This window comes from Dreissena polymorpha, chromosome 2 (genome assembly GCF_020536995.1).
Source record: "Dreissena polymorpha isolate Duluth1 chromosome 2, UMN_Dpol_1.0, whole genome shotgun sequence".
NCBI classification, from domain to species: Eukaryota; Metazoa; Mollusca; class Bivalvia; order Myida; family Dreissenidae; genus Dreissena; species Dreissena polymorpha.
In genome coordinates, this window is record NC_068356.1 from 120,855,142 (window position 1) to 120,878,685 (window position 23,544).

At 34.2% G+C, this 23,544-nt stretch overlaps 2 protein-coding genes across 6 annotated transcripts in view; one reads left to right on the forward strand and one right to left on the reverse strand.

Moving 5' to 3' along the window:
• Positions 1-8: 8 nt before the first annotated feature.
• LOC127868779 (dynein regulatory complex subunit 3-like) lies at positions 9-13,985 on the reverse strand. The gene is made up of 11 exons (XM_052410850.1): positions 13,790-13,985; positions 9,642-9,819; positions 8,717-8,833; positions 7,666-7,832; positions 6,637-6,783; positions 5,265-5,384; positions 4,748-4,862; positions 3,850-4,022; positions 2,900-3,031; positions 1,068-1,262; positions 9-753 (listed from the first exon to the last, which is right to left on the reverse strand). The coding sequence occupies exons 2-11, from the start codon at positions 9,799-9,801 to the stop codon at positions 502-504; spliced, it is 1,578 nt and encodes a 525-aa protein (XP_052266810.1). The 5' UTR covers positions 9,802-9,819; positions 13,790-13,985; the 3' UTR covers positions 9-501.
• LOC127868778 (target of Myb1 membrane trafficking protein-like) overlaps positions 13,945-23,544 on the forward strand; it is a 46,662-nt gene continuing 37,062 nt past the window's right edge. For 3 of the 5 annotated variants that reach the window (XM_052410848.1, XM_052410845.1, XM_052410849.1), the window contains exons 1-3: positions 13,945-14,107; positions 18,279-18,363; positions 18,702-18,786. In XM_052410848.1, the coding sequence (XP_052266808.1) occupies positions 14,050-14,107; positions 18,279-18,363; positions 18,702-18,786 (228 nt within the window). In that variant the 5' untranslated portion in view covers positions 13,945-14,049. The remainder of the gene's footprint in view (positions 14,108-18,278; positions 18,364-18,701; positions 18,787-23,544) is intronic. The other 2 variants (XM_052410846.1, XM_052410847.1) reach the window with 1 other exon arrangement.

Genomic DNA, 23,544 nt, shown 5'->3' on the forward strand with positions numbered 1-23,544 from the left:
AATGCAACTCATTTTGTACCATTTATTTACTTTAACAGTATCACAGGTAGAAAACATTCTGTACAAGTCATACAATACTTGATGAATATATATAAATATGTAAACTTAGTACCAGAAATTACACATACAATTCATCTGTCATTCAATACTTGTACATTCTGGTGAAAAATCCAAGAATGGGTACTTAATTTACAACAAAGTTTTATTTCATATCAAATAAGCAACAAACTGTAACAAATTATTTGGCAGTAGCTTGTGACGATTTTGTTAATAATCCTTTGCACTGAAATTTAGAATTTTAATGCACAGCCAGAGGGAAATCGGAGCAGTAAGATAATGATCACCATTGTTCTAGACAACGGCAATAGTAAGATGAACTGTTTTGAGGTCATCAATATGCCAAACAATTGTAACCTTCAATATCCATACATACATTTCAGTCCAGAAAATGCGCTTGAAACAACTTGCTCACTTTAAGTAAACCACAATTTTCATCATGTCTTAATATCCAGCCCCTTGTAACGCATCTAAGTTTTCAATCTCGTCTCTCAAGTGATCAATTAAATTGTTTATTTCTGCTACACGGTCTCTGTTTCGTTTTACTTCTTGTTCGTAATGGATCTTTTCTATCGTGGTTTTCATCCAGTTGTTGATTCTGGTGACAATATCATCCTCTTTGTTATCTATTTTTAGCAGGTGAACATCGTGGGATGAAGTCACTGCATTTATTATTGTGTCTTTGTCTACAAACAGCTGAAAATGGAAATAATTGCATTAGAATTTGTTTTCAGTTTGTGATATGATACAATTATGCTGAATAAACACTCGATTTTTTGTGTGAATTATGTTAAAATAGCAATTATGCTGCATAAACACTAGATTGGTTTTGTGAATTATGTTAAAATAGTGGTGTTTGATCTTTTTTGCGTGTGGGAACATTTGATTAAATTTCTGAACAAGCTGATAAACAGTACATAAACAAAACGGAAACTGTAATCAATTCTGACAACACAAATGAAACTGTTATTTTTTATGTATATATAACAATCAATATCTTTGGAACTTACATTCCGAAGATCATCTGAAATTTCATCGTCCAGTTCATTTTTGACGACTTTCTCCAGGGTGATGATTGCAATCTCCAGCATGCGTTCGTGGTGGGCGTTTTCAAGGTCACGGCACTGAGACAGGTATCCTTGTACATTCTCAATGACGGTTGAACCCATGTCTTGCAGGTTGCGCTCAAATTCTTTGATGATTTCCTGTAAAAAAAGCATACGTTTTACTTGTATAACCCGTTTTAATTCAATAATTTATATATTTAACTTACTTAATTTAAGATAAACAAGCATACTCAAGCACACTGTATATTAAATTTAAAAGAAATCATCAACGGCCAGAATACCTTTTAAGAGCTAAGCTTTTCATATTATTTGAAATTTGCAGATGGCCAATAATATTTAGTTACAAATGTATATATCAAACGATAATAATGAAAATGTTAACTAAATTAAATACCCTTGTGAAAATAAATTTAATGTAATTAATTTTTAAAATAAAGTTAAAGAAGAAGTCAAACTATAGAGCAATAAGAAATATCAATATACCTTTAATACACAGACATTAAAATGGGCCAGCAGCAGACCTCTTACAGTATTACTCCAAAACATTGAATGAAGATCATAAGACCAATTTCTGTTATGAAGAGTGCAAATGAGCATAACCCAGCATTGTAAATGCAAACACACATATTTTAGTTCAACTGACCATTTTGATAGTTCAGCTGTAAACGTACATAACAATTTCAACAACAAGGCTGAACAATAAACATGTCTTTTGTATATCAGCTGAGTCATGCAAAAATAGGTCTTATGTCATATGTGTCTAACATAGCTTCAGACAAACCTTTGAAATTACGCATTTTGGCCAAGAGTCTAACTATCAGCTCTAAAGTAACACAAGGTTCCATGTTCTCATAAGCTGAAAGGGTGATCCTGAACAGACTGCAAGGATGCTCAGGCTGGGCTTGAGCTATTCAAGCTAAAGCTTTATGGCATAAGACACATTTTTGCATGACACTGATTATATTATAGTGTAGGCTATAAACAAGAGCTGTGTTTGTGAAACACAATGCCCCCTATTGCGCTGCTTTGAAGCCATATATTTGACCTTGAAGGATGACCTTGACCTTTCACCACTCCAAATGTGCAGCTCCATGAGATACACATGCATGCCAAATATCAAGTTGCTATTGCAAAGGTTATGACCAAGGTGAAAGTTTTGAGACAGAATGGCATACAGAATGACAGGCCAAAAACAATTTTATATACCCCCGATCATTCGATCCGGGGGCATAAAAAGGGATACTTATTATTTGTTATCTAAAATCATCCATTGAAAGGGAAACAATTATTATGAAAATATGTGAATCATCTTTTGCAGCAATAACATTAAGCAATATTTTAACATATTTTCTGTTATATATTTTTTTTTTCAAAAAAAAATTTTACCTTCATCTTATATTACAAAATTAACATAATAATGAAGAGCCCTTACTTTGAACAGGCAACTATGATCTTAAACCAAACATAAAAGAGAATTAAACATTTCCTTAGCAGCCTCTTATATTCTAATGTGTCATATACATTGATAAAATTAGAAAAATGATAGAAATTGGGGAAAGTATCATATATAACGCAACTCATATTCTGGAATGAAGGGTATGAATTTTAACAAAATTCAAAGTTTAGCACAGATGGCAGCTCATTTTATCTATAATAGTAAGCCAGGAACCAAACAAAATAGTGAAATACCAATTTTATTTCACTAATATGTGTCTACATTGTAAGACTAACTTAGCTTTAAATAAATGAAGTTATGATCACAAGGAGACAGCTACCTCAAACTGGTCTACGAGTTGCAGCTCAAGAGCCATCAGTTTGTCCCAGAGTTCCGTGACCTCCTTGTTATATTCCTTCACCCTTTGCTCCAGCAGACTGTTGTCAGAGACATGGTTGAGCTCAGCAAACATCTGTAACAGAATTTGAGCGGCGGCATGCAGAAACGGGTCTTATTCCATATGCAGTCAGTGTAGCTAAAGACAAGCCTACCCATTTGTGCAATCTAGTCAGAAGCTACCCTGACTGCTACAAAGTCTTATAAGGTTTTTAGTCCCATTAGTGGACCATGTCATGCTGACATGGGTCTATGCTGGCCGAATATGGCATAAGACCAATTTTTGCATGACGCAAATCAGTTAGAAGAGATTATTAGTTAGCTTTCAATATTATGCACAATTTGATTAAAAATACACATCAGTAATGTATATTAAATAAAACAATGATTTATTCTAATTATTTCAACTGTTCTCCTATGGGATCTAAGCATGGTAATGACTACAAACAGTGAATCTATGACTTCACTTATTTGTTTACAGTATACCAGTAACTTTTTTTAACTTGAAATTTAATAACCTGAATACCGACGGAGCTAAATTTCTTTTCCAAATACTGACTTATTTATTTATACCTAAATACAGAATGACCAACTTTAACTCTTGCGTGGATAAGTCGATAACTGCAACAGTCCAAAATCCTATGTAGTATTGAAATGCACTGTTTCTTACTAGAGGATGTTTCTAACACATAGAATTTAGGAACTGTCTGACAGGGACAAATTGTTTGCACATTGTGGTAAATACCAACGGATTTAGGGGATATATTCTAAACATGCTTGAGCTAGACCTAATTTAATTTAATAAATTGTATACCAATTTATTGCACAAATCGTAACTCAATCATGCAGTTACACTTAAATACAAAGTGGTAACATAACACAACGCCTAAATACCTTCTTCTTCATCTTCATGAAGTTTTCAATGTGGGCGATGCCAGTATCCTTGTTTTCAGTTTTCGCTTCCATGGCACACTCCCAAAACTGGTTCACTTCTTCCTGCCGTTTGTTGTTCTCTTGGAGGCCATAGTCAAATATCTGCTTGCAGATTCCAACAAACTTCTCCCTAAATGTGACCATCTGTTAAGGATTCAAAGCCAATCTTACTGAATAACTGGTGATCATCTCCATTGTAAGATTTATTCTGGTAAAGGCATGGTGAAAAATCTCGAAAATCTCTTGAAACATTTGCACCCAAAAGTAATCAAGATTTGGCCATGTGATTGTCACATTTGATCCTGATGTTGTGGGTTTCTTTCCTTTTTTGTGAATGATTGTTTTGTTATTGGTTGTATGAGTTTGCTTATTCACAAAATTGAGCAATATAAAATTATGACATTGTATTTCATGTCTATTGCACAAAAAACTGTGTATGTCCCTTACAAGTAGTCATTGAAAATTATCAGACCTCTGACAAAAGCCAAAACTGTACATGGTCCAGTTGAAATAAACAAGAGCCTATATTATTATTTATTGTGTGACATATTCACCCTATGATACATTTTTTTAAGATGTATAATTGCTTAGCACCAACCTTTATTATTGCTTTCTTTTAGTAATTACACAAATTTACATTCAATCTTTCACACAAAACATGTGGTCAAAATTTCCGTTCAAGGACCGCCTTAAATTACATGTTTTTGAATGGCCAGTAAAATGGATGTTTATATATAAAACCGCAATAAAACCTAGATTTCCAGACATTGAGGCCAGTCATGAAATTACACCTTTTGTGTAAACCTGCTTTGAAGTATATTAAAAAGTAATGAAATGCCAACGTATGTTGATAAAGGATATGTTGCCATGAGGTCATCCACTCCTGGCATCTCTTTGAGCTTCTTGCCCTCTGTGTCATCAGCATACATGCCTTCAAACAGCTCAGGACCATCCAGGCCATCCACATAGGCTTCCTGGAACAACATACACAGTGGATATGGTGACCATCCAGTGACAGGGAGGTCGTGTGTTTGATCCACACTGTGGGAGAGTTATTTAGATCTCCCTCAAAGACAACAAGTACTGATTTCGACCCAGGATATGGACTCGAGAGCATTTTTATAAGCCCTAGGCTTTTGATGAACTGGCACTTAAATATATAGGCTTAAACAAGTCACATTTCAGACTAAACACTAGAACTACATTATAAATACAGGATACGACTTGGTATACCCAGATATTGACTTATTGCTCTATAGTATTAACAAGTTCTTCAGTGTTATCGCTCTTTTCTGCTGCCTCGGCAGGTAAAAATATGACATGAGGCCCATTATTGCATGACACAGCTAAAATTGCGTTGCTACACTCTCTCGTACCCTGTGTGTGGCTTCCTCCACCGCCCTCTTCCCCTCACTCTCTTTGGCCAGCTCTGCCTGGCGCTCGTTGTGCATTGTCTCCTCTATGTTCAGGTGGTACGGCTCAATGGCTGCAGTACGCTGCACATAAACAGATTATCAGATTGTATCTGTGAAGCTTGACGGCGTGAATAAATAACACTTGAAATTATGTTCTGATATTTTTAAGTCAATTCTATGAGAACCATGCTTCTTATGATTGAATGATAATGAAAATACTAAATGTTCAACTTAGTATTATCTAATAAAGTCTCATGAAGTGGCCTGTTTTTTCCAGAAAATTGGTACGAAAATTGCCTTGCAATATATTCTGTATTACGACTGCAAATCTTGTAACATGCTTTTGTAGTCAAGTTACATGCCCTGCAAACATTCTCTAAGCAAAATAATGCATCAATGTGTTGGCATATTTTATCTTACAGAATTCTAGTTTTTCATTGGATAAGCCAGGTCAAATATTTTTCCATATATGGTCAGTAGCCTTTCATGTCAGTTAGAAACAATCAATTATGTCTCACATGTAGACAACATGACATCATAAAATACAGTATACTGGTAGTTAACTTTTCTCCTCTTATATAACATAGATGCTAGATAAAGAATGGTACTTAGTAAGATACATTAATTATATGGCACTACAATACATACATTGACCCTGTTTAACACCGTATGGTATGTAAATGAAATTTATTAGGACATTATTTTACCTTTTTTGCAACCATGACATCAAAACAATCAATAACAACTTCAAACACAAAAAATATAACGAACAATTAATGTCCACTGCATAACCACTTCAACAAGATTGCCATTATCTTTCACAATCATATATTACAATTATGTGTAACAATCATCTATCACATTTCACAACCATCTATCAAAATTATGTATAACAATCATCTATCACAATAATCTAGCATGATAATATATCGCAGTAATCTACCACCATCATTAGCACAATCATCTAGCCAGTCATCTATCAAAATCATCTGCCAAAATCACAATAATCTATCACAATCATTTGATATGATCATCTAGTGGGAGCATCTTTCACAAAAATGAATCACTAGCATCTGACACAATAATCTAGCAGAATAATCTGACACATTCATCTATCTCAATCATCATTCAAAATAATCACTATCATCTGACACAATAATCTGACAAAATCATCTTTCACAGTAATCTACCACAATCATTTCGCACAATTATCTAGCACAATAATCTAGAACAATCAATGATATCAGTTCCTGCATGAAAACTACATTTTACCTAGTTATATTTATTTTCTCAGTCAATAGGTGTGTGAAGGTCAAGGGCATTTCCAACTTACGGATTGCTCATCTATGAGCCTATAGTCAAGGAAGTTGATGGACGAGATGTAGGCAATCACGTAGTTCTTGTAGTCCTGTCGCTCACAGAATGGATTCCCCATCAAATTCAATGTTCGCAGTTCCTTGAACCTCCTCAGATACAGCACCTGGTGTCATACAATAATGTTTCACATACAACTTGAACTTAAACAATCGTTCCTGAAATACCCTCTACATGCTGCTATGTCAGAGGACATATGCAGTTCAGTGTTAAGAACTAGTTTCCCACCAATACCTTCAAAGTTTTCGCCTAAATACATCATACTATTGTAAAGCTATGCCCTGGACAAATTTTTATCATGAACATTCACAAAGGCAAAGGCAATTACTGCAAAATTATTGAAGAATGAGTTATGGCTCTTGTGCAGGTCACTTTCCATCATTGAAATCTATCTACCTACACAATGTTAAGTTTATACCTTATAAAGTATGCACAATATGCCGCATTTAAAAGTTTAATGTAACAAATAAATAAAGGGCAATAACTCTAAAATATGAAAGCAAGAGTTATGGTTCCTGTGCACTGCACATCAGAACAGAATAGAACATATGATTTACACTTAAGCATTTACAGCTCTTCGTAATTTATATATATGTACAATAACAGCATGCATTTAAAGTAGATACGAACAAACATCATTTCAACGAATGAAAAATGTACAAAAATAAAAAAATATACATGCTTTTGTAAGATTGTCACATGGATGAGGTAACTGGTAAATACATAATGACCACATAATGTCAAACGTTGTTTAATAGATATATTACTTTAGACTAAATATACAACATATCTCATCTAGATACCCATTACGATTTCAAATTATAAGGGAATAATAAAAAATATATATACACAAAATATTAAGTCTTTTTGTAGAGGATTACCAATCATTCTAAGGCAATTAATTATCAGTAGGGGCTAAAGATGTCATTTTTAAAAACATCATGTTAATACCAGTATCATTCTGACAAACTTTACAAGGTCTGCTTACATTTTCAAGTTCTACTAGGTTGTTATTTCCCAGAGAGAGAACATGAAGCCCCGTCAAGGCATCCATGTTCTCAATGCGTGAGATGCGGTTATTGTAGAGGGTCAAGTCTTGAAGTTTGGTAAGCTTATCCAGTCCTTCAATCATTTCTATGTTGTTAAAGGAGAGATCTGAAACATGTGTATCAAGACTTCATTAGACAGCATGGCACAACAGTACTTTCATTTAATCAGTTCCCAGTTTGCAGATACATATTTAGCAAATTATCATTAATTATAAATTATTCGATATTGTAATACATTTACGCCCAATCAAATGCTGGGTTATACATTTGCTTAAAAGCAATATAGTACCTAACATAAATGTGTCCTTTATTCATATGACTGGTTTAGGTCAGTAAACTTTGATAGAGGCAATCAGGAGTGCCTGTATATGGTCCAGCCACTATTTGGACCAGCATGCAAATATTGATATATGACCTCACCGACTGGGTAACACAGCTTAGTTGCACTTTGCCATAGCACTATTTGTATTTTTATGGCAAGTGTTCATATTGAAATCTTATTTGTAATCAATTATTATTTTTAAACCTTTTTTTAGTTCTTCTTACACTTTATATTAAACATATTTCAAATTTAAAAAATGTCCTTGATTATAACTTCAACCATACACTATTTTGTTAATGTGTGGCTGTGTTGTTGTAATTGTTAATTATACACTTGTTTATTAACATGATGAAATCGTTTGGTTCAACATAAGAAATCCCATTTCGGACCAAATGGCAGTTTAGAGCCAGACCAGCCTGTCCATATAAACTTTGGGGCTGCCTGATTTATCACTTTTAAGGCCCTCCGTTGGTTTTTCTTTCTCTTATTTACTGTCAGTAGATTCAATATTAATTTAAAAAAATAAAAATTCAATATTAACAGCCAGACTGGTAATTATTTTCTATAGTAAAAAAACTTAAGTATATTTTATAAAATTGTTGGGACCGACTAAAAGTTCTCTGAAAAGAAACAACAACAAACTTGGAAGAATTGGATTGGAAGCTTACCTAACCACACAAGATTGACCAGTTCATCCAGACCCTTGATTTTCTCTATGATGTTGTTATCCAGCTGAAGTTTGGTGAGATTCTCAAAACTCCACATATTGTCAATCTCCAGGATATCTAAAATGCAATTTTATTATTTGAGACAACTAATGTTACATCATATGACACTGACCAAAATTAATTACCATAAAAATATATATGTCCATAGTACAATCTATTTCCTGTTTTATGTAAGTGTTATAATTATTGTTATTATAATTATTACATGTATTATTATTATTCTTATTATTTCTACTACTACTATTTGATGTCAGATAAGCGACTACTATCCAAAGTGCATACAAGACAATGGCCGCATTGGTGTAGTGGATATGGTGTTTGCCTTGCATCTGGGAGGTCATGGGTTCTTTCCCATCCTGAGGAGCGTTCGAAAGATTTTTCTAAAGAGACCAAAAATTACTGTTCTTTCCCAGAAAATGAACTCGAGTGTCTCCATTAGCCTAAAGCTTATGAGCCAATCAAGATTAAATAAACAAACTATTAAATTTACACTAAGATAAAGGTATTTTGATTTTGATTCTGCCAATTAGGTGTCCTGCTTTGTGGGAGATAGTCCTATATTAAACTAACTGCTAAAGTGTAGGAGCTTCTATATATAAAGAAATTTCTTAAAAACAAACAAACAACAACAACAACATTTCAAATCAAACATTTCAATATTTTTTATTATTTTACTTTTTATAGAAAAAGTTACCCAGCATAGTTAGTCTGTATTCACAACATGTAATATTATTCTTAATGCGGTAGTTCTTTTACACCCAATAGTATACAAATAACGGGTACTGATTGTTCACTGGTACTAAGTCCTACTAGAATAAACAATTAAAAAATAAAATTGTTGATCAAATATATTCGAAAATATTACTTAGAAATTCTAATCTTAAGGAGGTAACATCTGCAAAGTCGATTCCTTCAGCTTTAGCAATCTTTCCTGCTTCATCCTTTGGTCCCTGTTCTTCAACAGCTTTTTGAAGCATGTCCTCGTCAATAACTGATGGCTCCACTGTGTCGTAAAGCCGGCTCATGGTGAAGAATTTGAATTACTGAAAAAAATTATCATGAAGACATTTTGAATACTTTACTGAAATAAAACAAGAGCTGTCACCATAGGATGACATATGCCTGCTATAAACGCTTTGATAAGAAGTTATGAGCATTTTTCGAAACCTAAACGCAGATTTCGAAACCTAAACGCGGACCCTAAGTTCAAGATCAAAGGGCTCAAAATTTGTGTGCATATGGAAAGGCCTTGTCAATAAACACATGCATACCAAATATGAAGGCTACATCTGAAGCGACATAGAAGTTATGAGCATTTTTCAAAAAAGTGTGACGGACAAACGGACAGACAGATGGACAGACAGACGGACAGTGCGATCACTATATGCCCACCTTCGGGGGCATAAAAAGGCACTCTTTGAGAGGCTAGTAATTGGCTTTTTTTAATTTAGGCATTTCATGCCCTATTTTGCAATTCAACTTTTTAAACTATGTCAACAATAATTACTGAGTGAGCAAGTTAATTGTGTGTTGCGCACAACATGAAGCAAACAAGAGCACCGCCTTGCGGGTGCAGACCGCTCATCTATTTTTCTTTTTAAAGGTGTAGGGACCTATCTCAATTTCAATCACAAAGGAGGGAGGGGTGGAGTGGAGAGGGGTGTATAGTGTGGGGGTGTGGTCATTTATTACATTATCTTCCAAAAATGCAAAAAAAAATGCAAAAAAAAATTTTTTTTTTTTGGGGGGGGGGATTCTTGGGTGGGATGGTTGGACAGTATTTCAAAAATAAAATAATAAAAATAAATATTTGTGTTTTTTAACCATGTTTGAAAAAAACAAGAGATGTGTTTGTCAGAAACACAATGCCCCCTATTGTGTCACTTTGAAATTTTTTATTGTATTTTTTTTTACCTTTGACCTTGAAGGATGACCTTGACCTTGAACTTCTACCACTCAAAATGTGCAGCTTTATGAGAAGGCCACTTTGAAATATTATTTTTTTGACCTTTGACCTTGAAGGATGACCTTGACCTTGAAGGATGACCTTGACCTTGAACTTCCACCACTCAAAATGTGCAGCTTCATGATAACGTTGCTTTGAAATTATTATTTTTTTTACCTTTGACCTTGAAGTATGACATTGACCTTGACCTTGAACTTCCACCACTCAAAATGTGCAGCTTCATGATAACGCCGCTTTGAAATTTTTTTTTTTTTACCTTTGACCTTCAAGGATGACTTTGACCTTGAAGGATGACCTTGACCTTGAACTTCCACCACTCAAAATATGCAGCTTCATGAGAACGCCACTTTGAAATTTTTATATATTTTTTTTACCTTGAAGGATGACCTTGACCTTGAACTTCCATTACTCAAAATGTGCAGCTTCATGAAAACGCCGCTTTGAATTCATATTATTTTTTGTATGACCTTTGACCTTGAAGGATGACCTTGACCTTAAAGGATGACCTTGACCTTGAACCTACACCACTCAAAATGTGCAGCTTCATGATAATGCCGCTTTGATTTATTTTTGACCTTTGACCTTGAAGGATGACCTTGAAAAATGACCTTGACCTTGAACCACTCAAAATGTGCAGCTTCATGATAATGCCGCTTTGAAATTTTTTATTTGTTTTTTGACCTTTGACCTTGAAGGATGACCTTGACCTTGAAGGATAACCTTGAACTTCCACCACTCAAAATGTGCAGCTTCATGAGAACGCCACTTTGAATTTTATTTTATTTTTTTGACCTTGAAGGATGACCTTGAAGGATGACCTTGACCTTGAACTTCCATCACTCAAAATGTGCAGCTTCATGAGATACACATGCATGCCAAATATCAAGTTGCTTTCTTCAATAGTAAAAAAGTTATGGCCAATGTTAAAGTTTTCGGACGGACAGACGCCATATATTTGACATTTGACCTTGAAGGATGACCTTCACCTTCACCTTTTACCACTCAAAATGTTCAGCTCCATGAGATACACATGCATGCCAAATATCAGGTTGCTATCTTCAATATTAAAAAAGTTATGGCCAATGTTAAAGCGGGTATATACGATTTTTTATATGTGTTTAATTGTAATATATTGATAAAATATATTACAATAACACAAAATAGGCAAGAAAAATTATACATTAAAGCCGAATTTCATAAAATGCAGCAAAGACAAATTAGCGCCCCGAGCCGATTGTGACGTACATATTTTCCTTCAATAACCAAAGCATTCGTCTTTGTATTAGGATCGGAGTTAGTGTTCCTGTGTCGTATGAATAGATATCGTTGCAGGAATTCAAATAAACTGTTAAACTAAGTTTAGATTCACATCGTACATGTATGGTATACATGCTGGCGAATTCGGCTGCACAGCCGTTTTCAATTTCAGAATTAAATATCTGGCTTATTTCACATTTTACGTCACGTGTTCTTCTTAACTTTTATTTTAATTTATATTGAAATATATATATAATAAGTTTTTTACACATTTTATATAAATTCATAAATATTTGACAAAATCGTATATACCCGCTTTAAAGTTTTCCGACGGACAGACACCATAAATTTGACCTTAAAGCATTGATACTTTATGAGAAAAGTGTACCTAAACGCAAAACTTAACCGGACGCCGACGCCAAGGTGATGACAATAACTCATAATTTTGATTAAAAAAATAGATGAGCTAAAAATTAATTTGGCAAATGTCTTTTTTTGCAGCAGGCTTGTTTCCAAAACATTCCATCTACCAATAGATACAAATTAATGTAATGAATTAGAATATGAAATGAAGAAGCAAAATCACAATTTTACTCATAACAGGTATGATGTTTTGATAATGAAAAGATACTGTAATATAATGTGATATGCAGGAAATATTGCAATGTCACATCAGGTTTTCACTCTCTGTTCTTGTAGTTTGTTTTGCATTTGTATTGAATGTACAATCAGGATTTTTTTTAGGGAAAAGGGAAGACGCTGGACGCTGGATGAAAGGGGAAAATAGAGTGCAAAAGAGACATATTTGGGTAAAAAATAAAAACTGTTTAAATCAATGTCTATAACTCATCTACTCTGATTTAAGGCAGTTTTTTTTTGGGTTGTGGGGGATGGGGCCTTTAGCCCTTATGTGGGGGAAATTTTACGCATGATTTTCTACTTTGGGGGAAAAATACTTACTCTCTCATTATAACATTTGTACATGTTTGCACTATATTCATTTTTTTTCATAATTTAGTATGTTTGACAAGATTAAATTAAAATTGAATTGAGATATTATAATCATGAGACACATCTTTCTATTAAAAAAAAAATTTTTAGGGGAATTTTTTGAACCGTTAAGGGGAAAAAAACAGCCTAGTTTGGTGGGGGAATACATCGATATTCTGCATCTGTTATTTAAGGTAAACAAAACCTGAAAATGATTCTCTCACATGGTACTTGCCCCCAGAACACATGTCAGCATTGTTCAAGATGAGAGTGTGATACAGGAGCTATTCCATTCCAGAGAAGAGCCTGTGTGTTAAGGTGTTGTGTGCGAATACTCTTAATACACTGCACTTGATTTAAGGTTGCAATCAAATTTTGAGTCAGTTGGTTAGGGATGATTAAAAAAGAGCATTTTCACTAGTGACTTCAAGGGCTTAATTCCCTAATTATAATTATGCTGCACGTTATTTTATATATGTTACTTCTACAACTAGCTTGACCATGCCATGGATTTGCACAAAGTTAATAACATCAAAACTATATTGGACATTTGACTCTTAGAGTAAAAACGGTTTAATATAAGCCTAAGTTGAAGTTATCTTAATCAAGTATATACAAAATGATGAATTTAACTTTTAGATAGACTTCTCTGACTTTGTGTCCAAAAAAATCCATCAGGCATCACACATTGAAACACAAAGCATTAATAAAATGACATAACATTTTTAATGTGACCAATTTGATTATGTATAATAGCATCAACATAAGATATGCCACTGTGAGACAAGGCATATATATACCTTAATTAATGTTGTTTACGTTTCAAATGATGCAGCTTGACCAAAATGGTTGCTGTTGCTCAGGCAATATAAACTTCCGGTTTCAGTTTGCAGTTGTGTCGGAATATTTAATTTATTTTAAATATTCGTATTATATATCGAAATTTAGTTTATTTATTCACAAAATTTAATTAAGGTTGTCGATATCATTTTATGACAAACGTTTACTTAAAAACACACAAAAAGAATCACTACAGGTGCCCCTGACGTCAAATAAAAAAATGGCTGCTCTTTTCGGACACGGGAATCCTCTCTCGACTGCGGTCGGGCAGATGATAGGTAAACTGATGTCATGTCTTCCACAATAATCGGACCAATTTGGCAAAATCTGCCTGTTTGTTTGCTTTAAATTTGACAAAAGAGAGATGTTTTATTCTGGTCACTTCCGTTTTAACCACCTGTCAAAAATGAAAACAATAACAACATTTGCGAAATTGCATTGGTGATTCAGAATCACAAGTGGAAAAAGCCAATACAATAACCAACATAGTAATATTAAGAATATGTAATTTTTCATATTGCAATTTGATTATTAATGACGGCTGATGTTATATTTCTTCATCAGCACAATTAAAAAAAAAACTTGAAGACAATTTTCCTTTTCATAAATAAAATGATTTATCATACAAATCACCTATATTGATTCCCTTATATTGAGTGTAGCCTAATTTCGATCACTTTGTCAACAACCCGGCTCTAGTACTAACGTGACACACACATGTGATCCTAGTGTTTTGTTTCAATTACATAACAACTTTTAAATTTCCACATAAATTGCAAAGCAGACGACTGCCCTAGTGTTAACACAACACTTTTATGTATTTGATTTATTTAAAAAATAATAATTTACTTTTCTCGATTCTCAGAAAATGTTGCCATGAATCAAACTGTGCTCACATATTGCGAAAAAAAGGTGAATGACACAGGGCAACAGATAAGGTTTGTTTTATCGTTTTTACGATTTATATTTGACAGAAAACGAATTGAAATTAAAAATCAATCGTACAGAAAACGATTATGAAAATGGAAAACGAATTGAAATTGATCCTTCGTCGTTTTAGTTGTTCCATTTTCCGCCATACCGCTTTTAATTATAATTAGTGTATTGCAACCTTTAGTGCGGCCGTAATATATTCAGTTAGTTCCTATAGGCTGGTGTCAATATAAAAAGTTACTTTAGCCGAAATAAGTTCGGGAAAAGGTTCTCTGTTAAACGCTGTCGGGTAAGGAAACTTTCATAAACGGCGTGCGCGCCCAATATATTACAATTCAGTATGAGACCCAAACCGTCGGGAAAAGACATTGTAAAGAGTATACTATCACATTTAATAGCGCAGGTGGTGACAGATTCTGAAATATTCGGTTCAAAACACCGCTGCGATTCCGTGTCTCAAATTAACTAACACCATCGTGATCTCCACTGGCTTGTCATTGATGGAGAGGATTTGGCAATGTGAGTATGATCTGAGACTGAAAGGCAGGAGTGTTGAAACTGATTGAAATTAAATGACTCATCATCATCGTCAATATACAATTGAATCAGTACTAATATTTACAAACAACCATTGCCACTGTGAATTTATAATTACTTAATTGGAATAAGAATTGCTGAGAATTATCAATATCCAAAAATGACATGCTAATCTGATCAAGAAATATATGTACGTTTTGATCAAATTGAAAAAAAAAATTGACAAATAGTTTTGAGGGAAAAAACTAATTGTTGCAAAAAGCTTGCAGTGAAAACTATTAAATTGACCCAAAATCTTATCTGTTGCCCTGAAAGTGTTTTTTGCAATTCTTGAGCACTACATGTGTACTTGTTGCTCAAAAGACCAATACTTTGGTAGCTTGTTGTTGTTGTCTATTAAAAACTCAATTTTTACCAATTTAACAATATTTTCATTCAAATGTTCAGTATTTAACTCATTTCCAATCGTTCAAACTTTGTCTGCTTGATTTTCCCCTTTCACCTAGTATCATTTATATGCAATTTTTATTAGCTCCCGCCATTTGTTACGCATCGATTTACAAATGTTAAATTGCTTAGAAGAGGAAGCAACTTTACGTGCATCCATTGTCCAGAGGAGTGGTATTATGACAGTTGTGCAGATTAACCATGTTAATATCTAATTTTATGTTTTATAATGGCTTACAGTTTCACCAAATTAATTAAAACCCTTTGGGAGATATTAAAGATTTAGTGACATACAGCCTGTTGACCTACTGACGGTAAGAATACACATATGGCGTCACGCACTGTGGCAGGGGACGCTACTGTGTCTTAACTGCCTTAATTCGATTTGAACGTTAAGAACTGCAAGAATACAGATGACCAGTATACATTTATCCTATCACAAGACATATGCCCTAAGCTTGCATAGACTGTAAACTTTTCTAATTTTGAAATCTCTATACTTGTCAGACATTTTTGCCCCTGTGAACATATTGTTGGTTTTAGTATTGTCATACTGGAAACATGGTATGCTCTCCAAGCAAACCATTAAATGATTTATACAGAGCACATGTGGTACTTACATATGCATACATCAGGCATTCCTTTTCTTGGAATTATTTCAAGATGCTTTAAGATATTGACCTGATATTAGGTGTACATGTACATGACTTTCAGATTAAGTGTGAGTTTCATTCCGGTCCATTGATTTTTGGCACATTTTTATTTTAGTAATGGGCCTTGGACTGAGACATTTTCTCTATTATAACCGTTTTCCAGAGATTTTTTATGAAACGCTTTCATATACATGCATGTAGCATATTTTTGTTATGTGACTCCACCTACATGACTTACTGATGAAGTTTGAGTTTCATTATTGGCCTTGGACTTTGAAAAGAAAACAAGGTCACAGTGAGCAAGTTTGTGCAAATTTTTTGTAAGGATAAATTATTTGTTGGTTTCTGATTAATAATTTTATTGTTCATGACGTGATTCCTAAAACAAATTTATAAAATTTATCATCACACAGTATGAAATTTCACATGCACTAACTACGCCATTCACATAAAGGTCAGTGTCACAATCAGGAGAAAGGCTTTATGCACAACAACAGTTACAAGGGTACAAACATGCTGTGTTAAAGATACTCGTTCAAAGTTTGGCGAAATGACGATTAAAAAAAATTGTCATAGAATTAAGAATATATCGATTGTATTTAAACCAGCAAAGAATATAATTTTTCCAAAATTAATTTTCCAGAATATTGTAATAGATTCCAAAAAATAATGTATGTAATATATTTAAACAAGCAAAATAAATAGTTGAAACATGTACTTTGAAATAAGTCTTTATTTACTGTAATTCAATAAATATGAGTGGAAATGTTATAATATACATGTTAACTGAAATAGTTCCAGTGCAAAACATAATTTGCGGCAAAATATCCTTATTATTTTCGTAAGATATTGATGAATGACATAACAGTAAATAAATTATTACAATAGTCAAAGTTTAATTGAAAAATAATCTGCCTAAATTTCACACTGAAAACCCAGCCTAATAACCTCACTGAGGTACCTTTTTGCACAAATCACAAACAAAACATTATTTGTAAGTTATACATGATAATATACATAATACTTATAAACATACATATAAAGATGATAATTTAACTTTTTGTGATTTGTCTAATGGTGTGTTGCTATTTTGTATAGGTAGATGTGTTGTGCAAGATTATCAACTTTATAGTGGTTTTTATTGTGTTGCAACTTTATAATTATCAAGCTGGTCAGTAGTAGATGTCCATCAAAGGCTATTGCAAGATGTTATATCATGATGCCGGTCAGGTGTGAAATACATATGCCAGTTGTTGAAAAGATCCAATAGTTGATATAGGTGCAAGTGTCCTGTTGTATCATTAACTAGTATTTCCCGACTTAATATTTGACATTTAGATGTTTGGGGATAAAAAACACTATTTATAATATTTAATTATTATAATACAATTTCATATTAGAAATTTGAAAAGTTTGTCAAAGTATTTTATATATGCAGGATGTATATTGTTATTTTGAAAGTGAAATATATTCATATTAAATATAAGCAGTCACTTTAAATGTGCTGGAATATGTGGAAAATCAAATTTTAAGAGCAAAATATTTTTATTTAAACAAGTAAAAATAAAAAAATCCTCAGATATACAGTTGTACATGTAAATGTGTGTCTGTTAGATACAGACTGTAGTGAATCAGTGAGATATATTTGGGTCAATGAGACAAACAGGACATACATTTACAATTTATTTGAAGGGATATAAACGTAACAGTTGACCAGAGGTGACAACACAGTGACATATATTCTTTGAAAATTTAGAGAGACAATTACAATTTCTCTGAAAATTGATTTGGTGTATATGAGTAGTAACTGAGATCTACAAGTGATCAATCATCATAATGGTGAAGTCAGTCAACCAGTTTCTGCTGTGTGTGCTTGTAGAACGGGCTACAGATGGCAGCCAGCCCTCGGAGAACTGGGCTGTCTACATGGAGGTGTGTGACCGCATCAATGAAACTGAGGAGGGGTATGTCACTGTACTCACTGCAGCTGGGCTTTGCTGATTGAGCCAAATTATTTATTTTGTAAATCTTCACTGATGAGCTGTTTTGTATTGAAATTGAATTTTTTTTTCCTGTAGTTAAATGTCTGAATTTACAACGATTTGATAGTTTTTATAAATTTAATATGTACGTTGGCCAATTATTTTTTATTTATTTCCAATATATGCTTTATTGGACATACATTTTTACTGGGCTATCTTAAGTTCTAGTATCATTAATTTGAAAACATGCATTAAGATTCATCAAGATAAGTCCATTTTAGTTTGCAGGTGTAAAAAATGTTTATCAACTTTTATTTCAGACCTAAAGATGCAGTTAAGGCTATCAGAAAGCGTTTGAATCAAAACATGGGTAAAAACCACACAGCAGTTCTGTACACTCTCACAGTAAGTATAAAACTGTTCATTCAGTCTCTGCGATTATGTCAGACCACTGACAAAGCCAGCAAAAATAAATGATTGAAATCTAGGAAGATAAGATCACAGAACTTCATTGCTTAGGGACAGTTTGGTCTGCATTGGTAGTTAAAATGTTTTCAGGTCATTTAGACAATGTGAAGGAGGTATGAGTAAAGCGCTCTTTCTAGGGGTCAAGGTCATATTTCAAGGTCAAAATTTTGAGCCTCTATTTTCAAGTCCAGTCCCTACCTCCTATACCAATTAAAGGATTTTCATGAATGTTGGCTGAAATGTTTAGGTCACTGAGACTATGTGCAGAACACGCGTGTCTGTTTGCCAGATCAACATCTGAGTCATTAAAGTGAAAAGTTTGAGCCTCTGTCATGTGCTGTCTATATGTTCTGTAATAATTGACGAATTTTTATTACATTTGGTTTCAATGTTTTAGGTATTAAAAACCCAGAGACGATGTGCAGAAGGCATTAGTCAGTCATGATTGCTTAAGGTCAAAGTGTATGTTCATAGGTTAAATGATTTATTTCATTTATTTTTTGAAAAAAAATTATGAGCTATTGTCATCACCTTGGCGTCGGCGTCGGCGTCCGGTTAAGTTTTGCGTTTAGGTCCACTTTTCTCATAAAGTATCAATGCTATTGCATTCAAACTTGGTACACTTATTTACTATCATGAGGGAACTGGGCAGGCAAAGTTAGATAATTCTGGCTTGCATTTTGACAAAATTATGTGCCCTTTTTATACTTAGAAAATTGAAAATTTTGGTTAAGTTTTGTGTTTAGGTCCATTTTATTCCTTAAGTATCAAAGCTATTGCTTTCATACTTGCAACACTAACTAACTATCATAAGGGGACTGTGCAGGCAAATTTATGTAACTCTGACTGGCATTTTGACAGAATTATGGGCCCTTTATACTTGAAAATTTGGTAAAGTTTTGTATTTTGGTCCACTTTACCCCTAAAGTATCATAGATATTGCTTTCATACTTGGAACACTCGCAAACTATCATAAGGGGACAGTAAAGGACACGTTACATAACTCTGGTTGTCATTTTTACGGAATTATGGCCCTTTTTTGACTTAGTAACTTTGAATATATTGTTACATTTTGTGTTTAGATTCACTTTACTTCTTAAGTATCAATTGCTTTTAAACTTTAAATACTTTCATGCTATCACGAGGGTACTGTACCTGGCAAGTTGAATTTTACCTTGACGTTTGAATGACCTTGACTCAAGGTCAAATGATTAAATTTTGCTAAAATTGCCATAACTTCTTTATTTATGATTAGATTCGATTGATACTTTGACAAAACAACTCTTGCCTGACATACCACAATAGACTCCACCCAAACCATCCCCCACGCCCCTCCCTCAATCCCCCCTCGTTTAAAAAAAAAAAATTAAATATCATCTTATAAATGACCACCACACCCTCACACTATACCCCCCCACCCCCACCAAAAAAACATAACTTTTATGCCCCCGGTAGGGTGGCATATAGCAGTTGAACTGTCCGTCAGTATGTCAGTCTTTTTTTCACTTTTGAAGATAGCAACTTGATATTTGGCATGCATGTGTATCTCATGGAGCTGCACATTTTTAGTGGTGCAAGGTCAAGGTCATCCTTCAAGGTAAAATGTCAAATTTATGGTGTCTGTCCATCAGAAAACTTTAACATTGGCCATAACTTTTTCAATATTGAAGATAGCAACTTGATATTTGGCATGCATGTGTATCTCATGGAGCTGAACATTTTGAGTGGTGAAAGGTGAAGGTCATCCTTCAAGGTCAAATGTCAAATATATGGCGTCTGTCCGTCCGAAAACTTTTACATTGGCCATAACTTTTTTAATATTGAAGATAGCAACTTGATATTTGGCATGCATGTGTATCTCATGAAGCTGCACATTTTGAGTGGTCGAAGTTCAAGGTCAAGGTCATCCTTCAAGGTCAAAAAAATAAAATAAAATTCAAAGCGGCGTATTCATGAAGCTGCACATTTTGAGTGGTGGGAGGTCAAGGTCATCCTTCAAGGTCAAGGTCATCCTTCAAGGTCAATGTCAAATAAACAAATATTTCAAAGCGGCGTTCTCATGAAGCTGCACATTTTGAGTGGTGGAAGTTCAAGGTCAAGGTCATTCTTCAAGGTCAAGGTCATCCTTCTAGGTCAAACGTAGAAAAAAAATATATTTCAAAGCGGCGTTCTCATAAAGCTGCACATTTTGAGTGGTGGAAGTTCAAGGTCAAGGTCAAAGGTAAAAAACAAAAACTTTTTTTTTTCAAAGCGGCGCAATAGGGGGAATTGTGTTTCTGACAAACACATCTCTTGTTTTTTTCAAACATGGTTAAAAAACACAAATATTTATTTTTATTATTTTATTTTTGAAATACCGTCCAACCATCCCACCCAAGAATCCCCCCACCCCAAAAAAATAAATAAATTTATTTTGCATTTTTTTGCATTTTTGGAAGATAATGTAATAAATGACCACAACCCCACACTATTCACCCCTCTCCACTCCACCCCTCCCTCCTTTGTGATTGAAATTGAGATAAGTCCCTACACCTTTAAAAAGAAAAATAGATGAGCGATCTACACCCGCAAGGCGGTGCTCTTGTTAAACTTGGTCACAATGGTTTGGTTATTGGACAATGTACAAAAGGCATGAGTCAGTGACACAGGCTCAAGGTCAATGTGGGGGATAAAGCTTTCTTTCAGACTGCCTTTTTTCTGCTGAATGCTTTAATCTGTTTGAATAAAGTGCTGCAAAATTTATTATTTGAAGTGGTACATAAGAAAGGCATTACATGTTTGATTTAATTTATACAAAAAATAACAAGACAATACAGCATTCATGATTGAAAGCATCAGCAATGTTTCATTAGATAGTTTTATAAAATAGGTTTTTAGAACTACGTTTTTAGCCCACCTGAGCACAATGTGCTCATGGTGAGCTTTTGTGATCGCTTTTGTCCATTGTGTGTTGTCCGTCGTGCGTTGTCCGTTGTGGGACGTCAACATTTGCCTTGTTCACTCTCTAGAGGCCACATTTATTGTCCAATATTCATGAAATTTGGTCAGAAGATTGGTTTCAATGATATCTTGGATGAGTTCGAAAATGGTTACGTTTGCTTGAAAAACATGGCTGCCAAGGGTCGGGGCCGCATTTTTCCTTATATGGCTATATATGGCTATAGTAAAATCTTGAGGCCACATTTATTGTCTGATCTTCATGAAACTTGGTCAGAAGATTCATCCCAATAATATATTGGACAAGTTGGAAAATGATGCCGGTTGGATGAAAAACATGGCCGCCAGGGGGCGGGGCATTTTTCCTTATATGGCTTTAGTAAAACCTTGTTAACACTCTAGATGCCACATTCATTTTCCGATCTTCATGAAACTTGCTCAGAAGATTTTTCCCACTGATATCTTTGATGAGTTAAAAAATGGTAACCTTTGCTTGAAAAACATGGCTGCCAAGGGGCGGGGCATTTTTCCTTATATGGCTTTATATGGCTATAGTAAAATTTTGTGAACACTCTAGAGGCGACATTTATTGTCCAATCTTAAAGAAACTTGGTCAGAAGATTCATCCCAATAATATCTTGGACGAGTTCAAAAATGATGCCGTTTGGTTGAAAAACATGGCCGCTAGGGGGCGGGGCATTTTTTTTATATGGCTATAGTAAAACCTTGTTAACACTCTAGAGGCCACATTTATTGTCCAATCTTGATGAAATATGGTCAGAAGATTTGTCTTAATGATATCTTGGATGTGTTCGAAAATGGTTACGTTTGCTTGCATAACATGGCCGCCAAGGGGTGGGGCATTTTTCCTTATATGGCTATATAAGGCTATAGTAAAATCTTGTTAACACTCTACAGGCCACATTTATAGTCCAATCTTCATGAAACTCGGTCAGAAGATTCATCCCAATAATATCTTGGACGAGTTCAAAAATGATGCCAGTTGGTTGAACATCATTGCCACCCCAGGGGCGGGGCTATTTTCCTTATATGGCTATAGTAAAACCTTGTTAACACTCTAGAGGTCACATTTATTTTCTGATCATCATGAAAGGTGGTCAGAAGATTTGTCCCAATGATATCTTGGATGAGTTTGAAAATGGTTTTGGTTGCTTTAAAAACATGGCCACCAGGGGCGGGGCATTTTTCCTTATATGGCTATATATGGCTATAGTAAAACCTTGATAACACTCTAGAGGCCACATTTATTGTCCAATCTTCATGAAATTTAGTCAGAAGATTGGTCTCAATGATATCTTGGATGAGTTCGCAAAGAAATATGTTTGCTTGAAAAAAATGACTTCCAAGGGGCGGGGCATTTTTCCTTATATGGCTATAGTAAAATCTTGTTAACACTCTAGAGGCCACATTTACTGTCTGATCTTCATGAAACTTGGTCAGAAGATTCATCCCAATAATATCTTGGATGAGTTAAAAAATGATGCAGGTTGGTTGAAAAACATGGCTGCCAGGGGGCGGGGCATTTTTCCTTATATGGCTATAGTAAAACCTTGTTAACACTCTAGAGGCCACATTTATTTTCCGATCTTCGTGAAACTTGGTCAGAATATTTGTCCCAATAATATCTTATTATCTTAGGTGAGTGACTTTGGGCCTTTCAGGCCCTCTTGTTTTAAATGGTGTTTTGTGCAACAATACACTGTCCATAATGCATATCCATTTAAATGTGTGTCTTAC

What these genes read in the sequence shown, in the direction of transcription:
- LOC127868779 (XM_052410850.1), bottom strand. Translation starts at nt 9,801, where the DNA reads ATGAGCCGGCTTTACGACACAGTGGAGCCATCAGTTATTGACGAGGAC. An exon ending in CTTAAGATTAGAATTTCTAA is followed by an intron (nt 8,834 to 9,641) that starts GTAATATTTTCG and finishes ATTGCATTTTAG; the next exon opens with ATATCCTGGAGATTGACAAT. An exon ending in ACCTAGTAGAACTTGAAAAT is followed by an intron (nt 6,784 to 7,665) that starts GTAAGCAGACCT and finishes GTATGACACCAG; the next exon opens with GTGCTGTATCTGAGGAGGTT.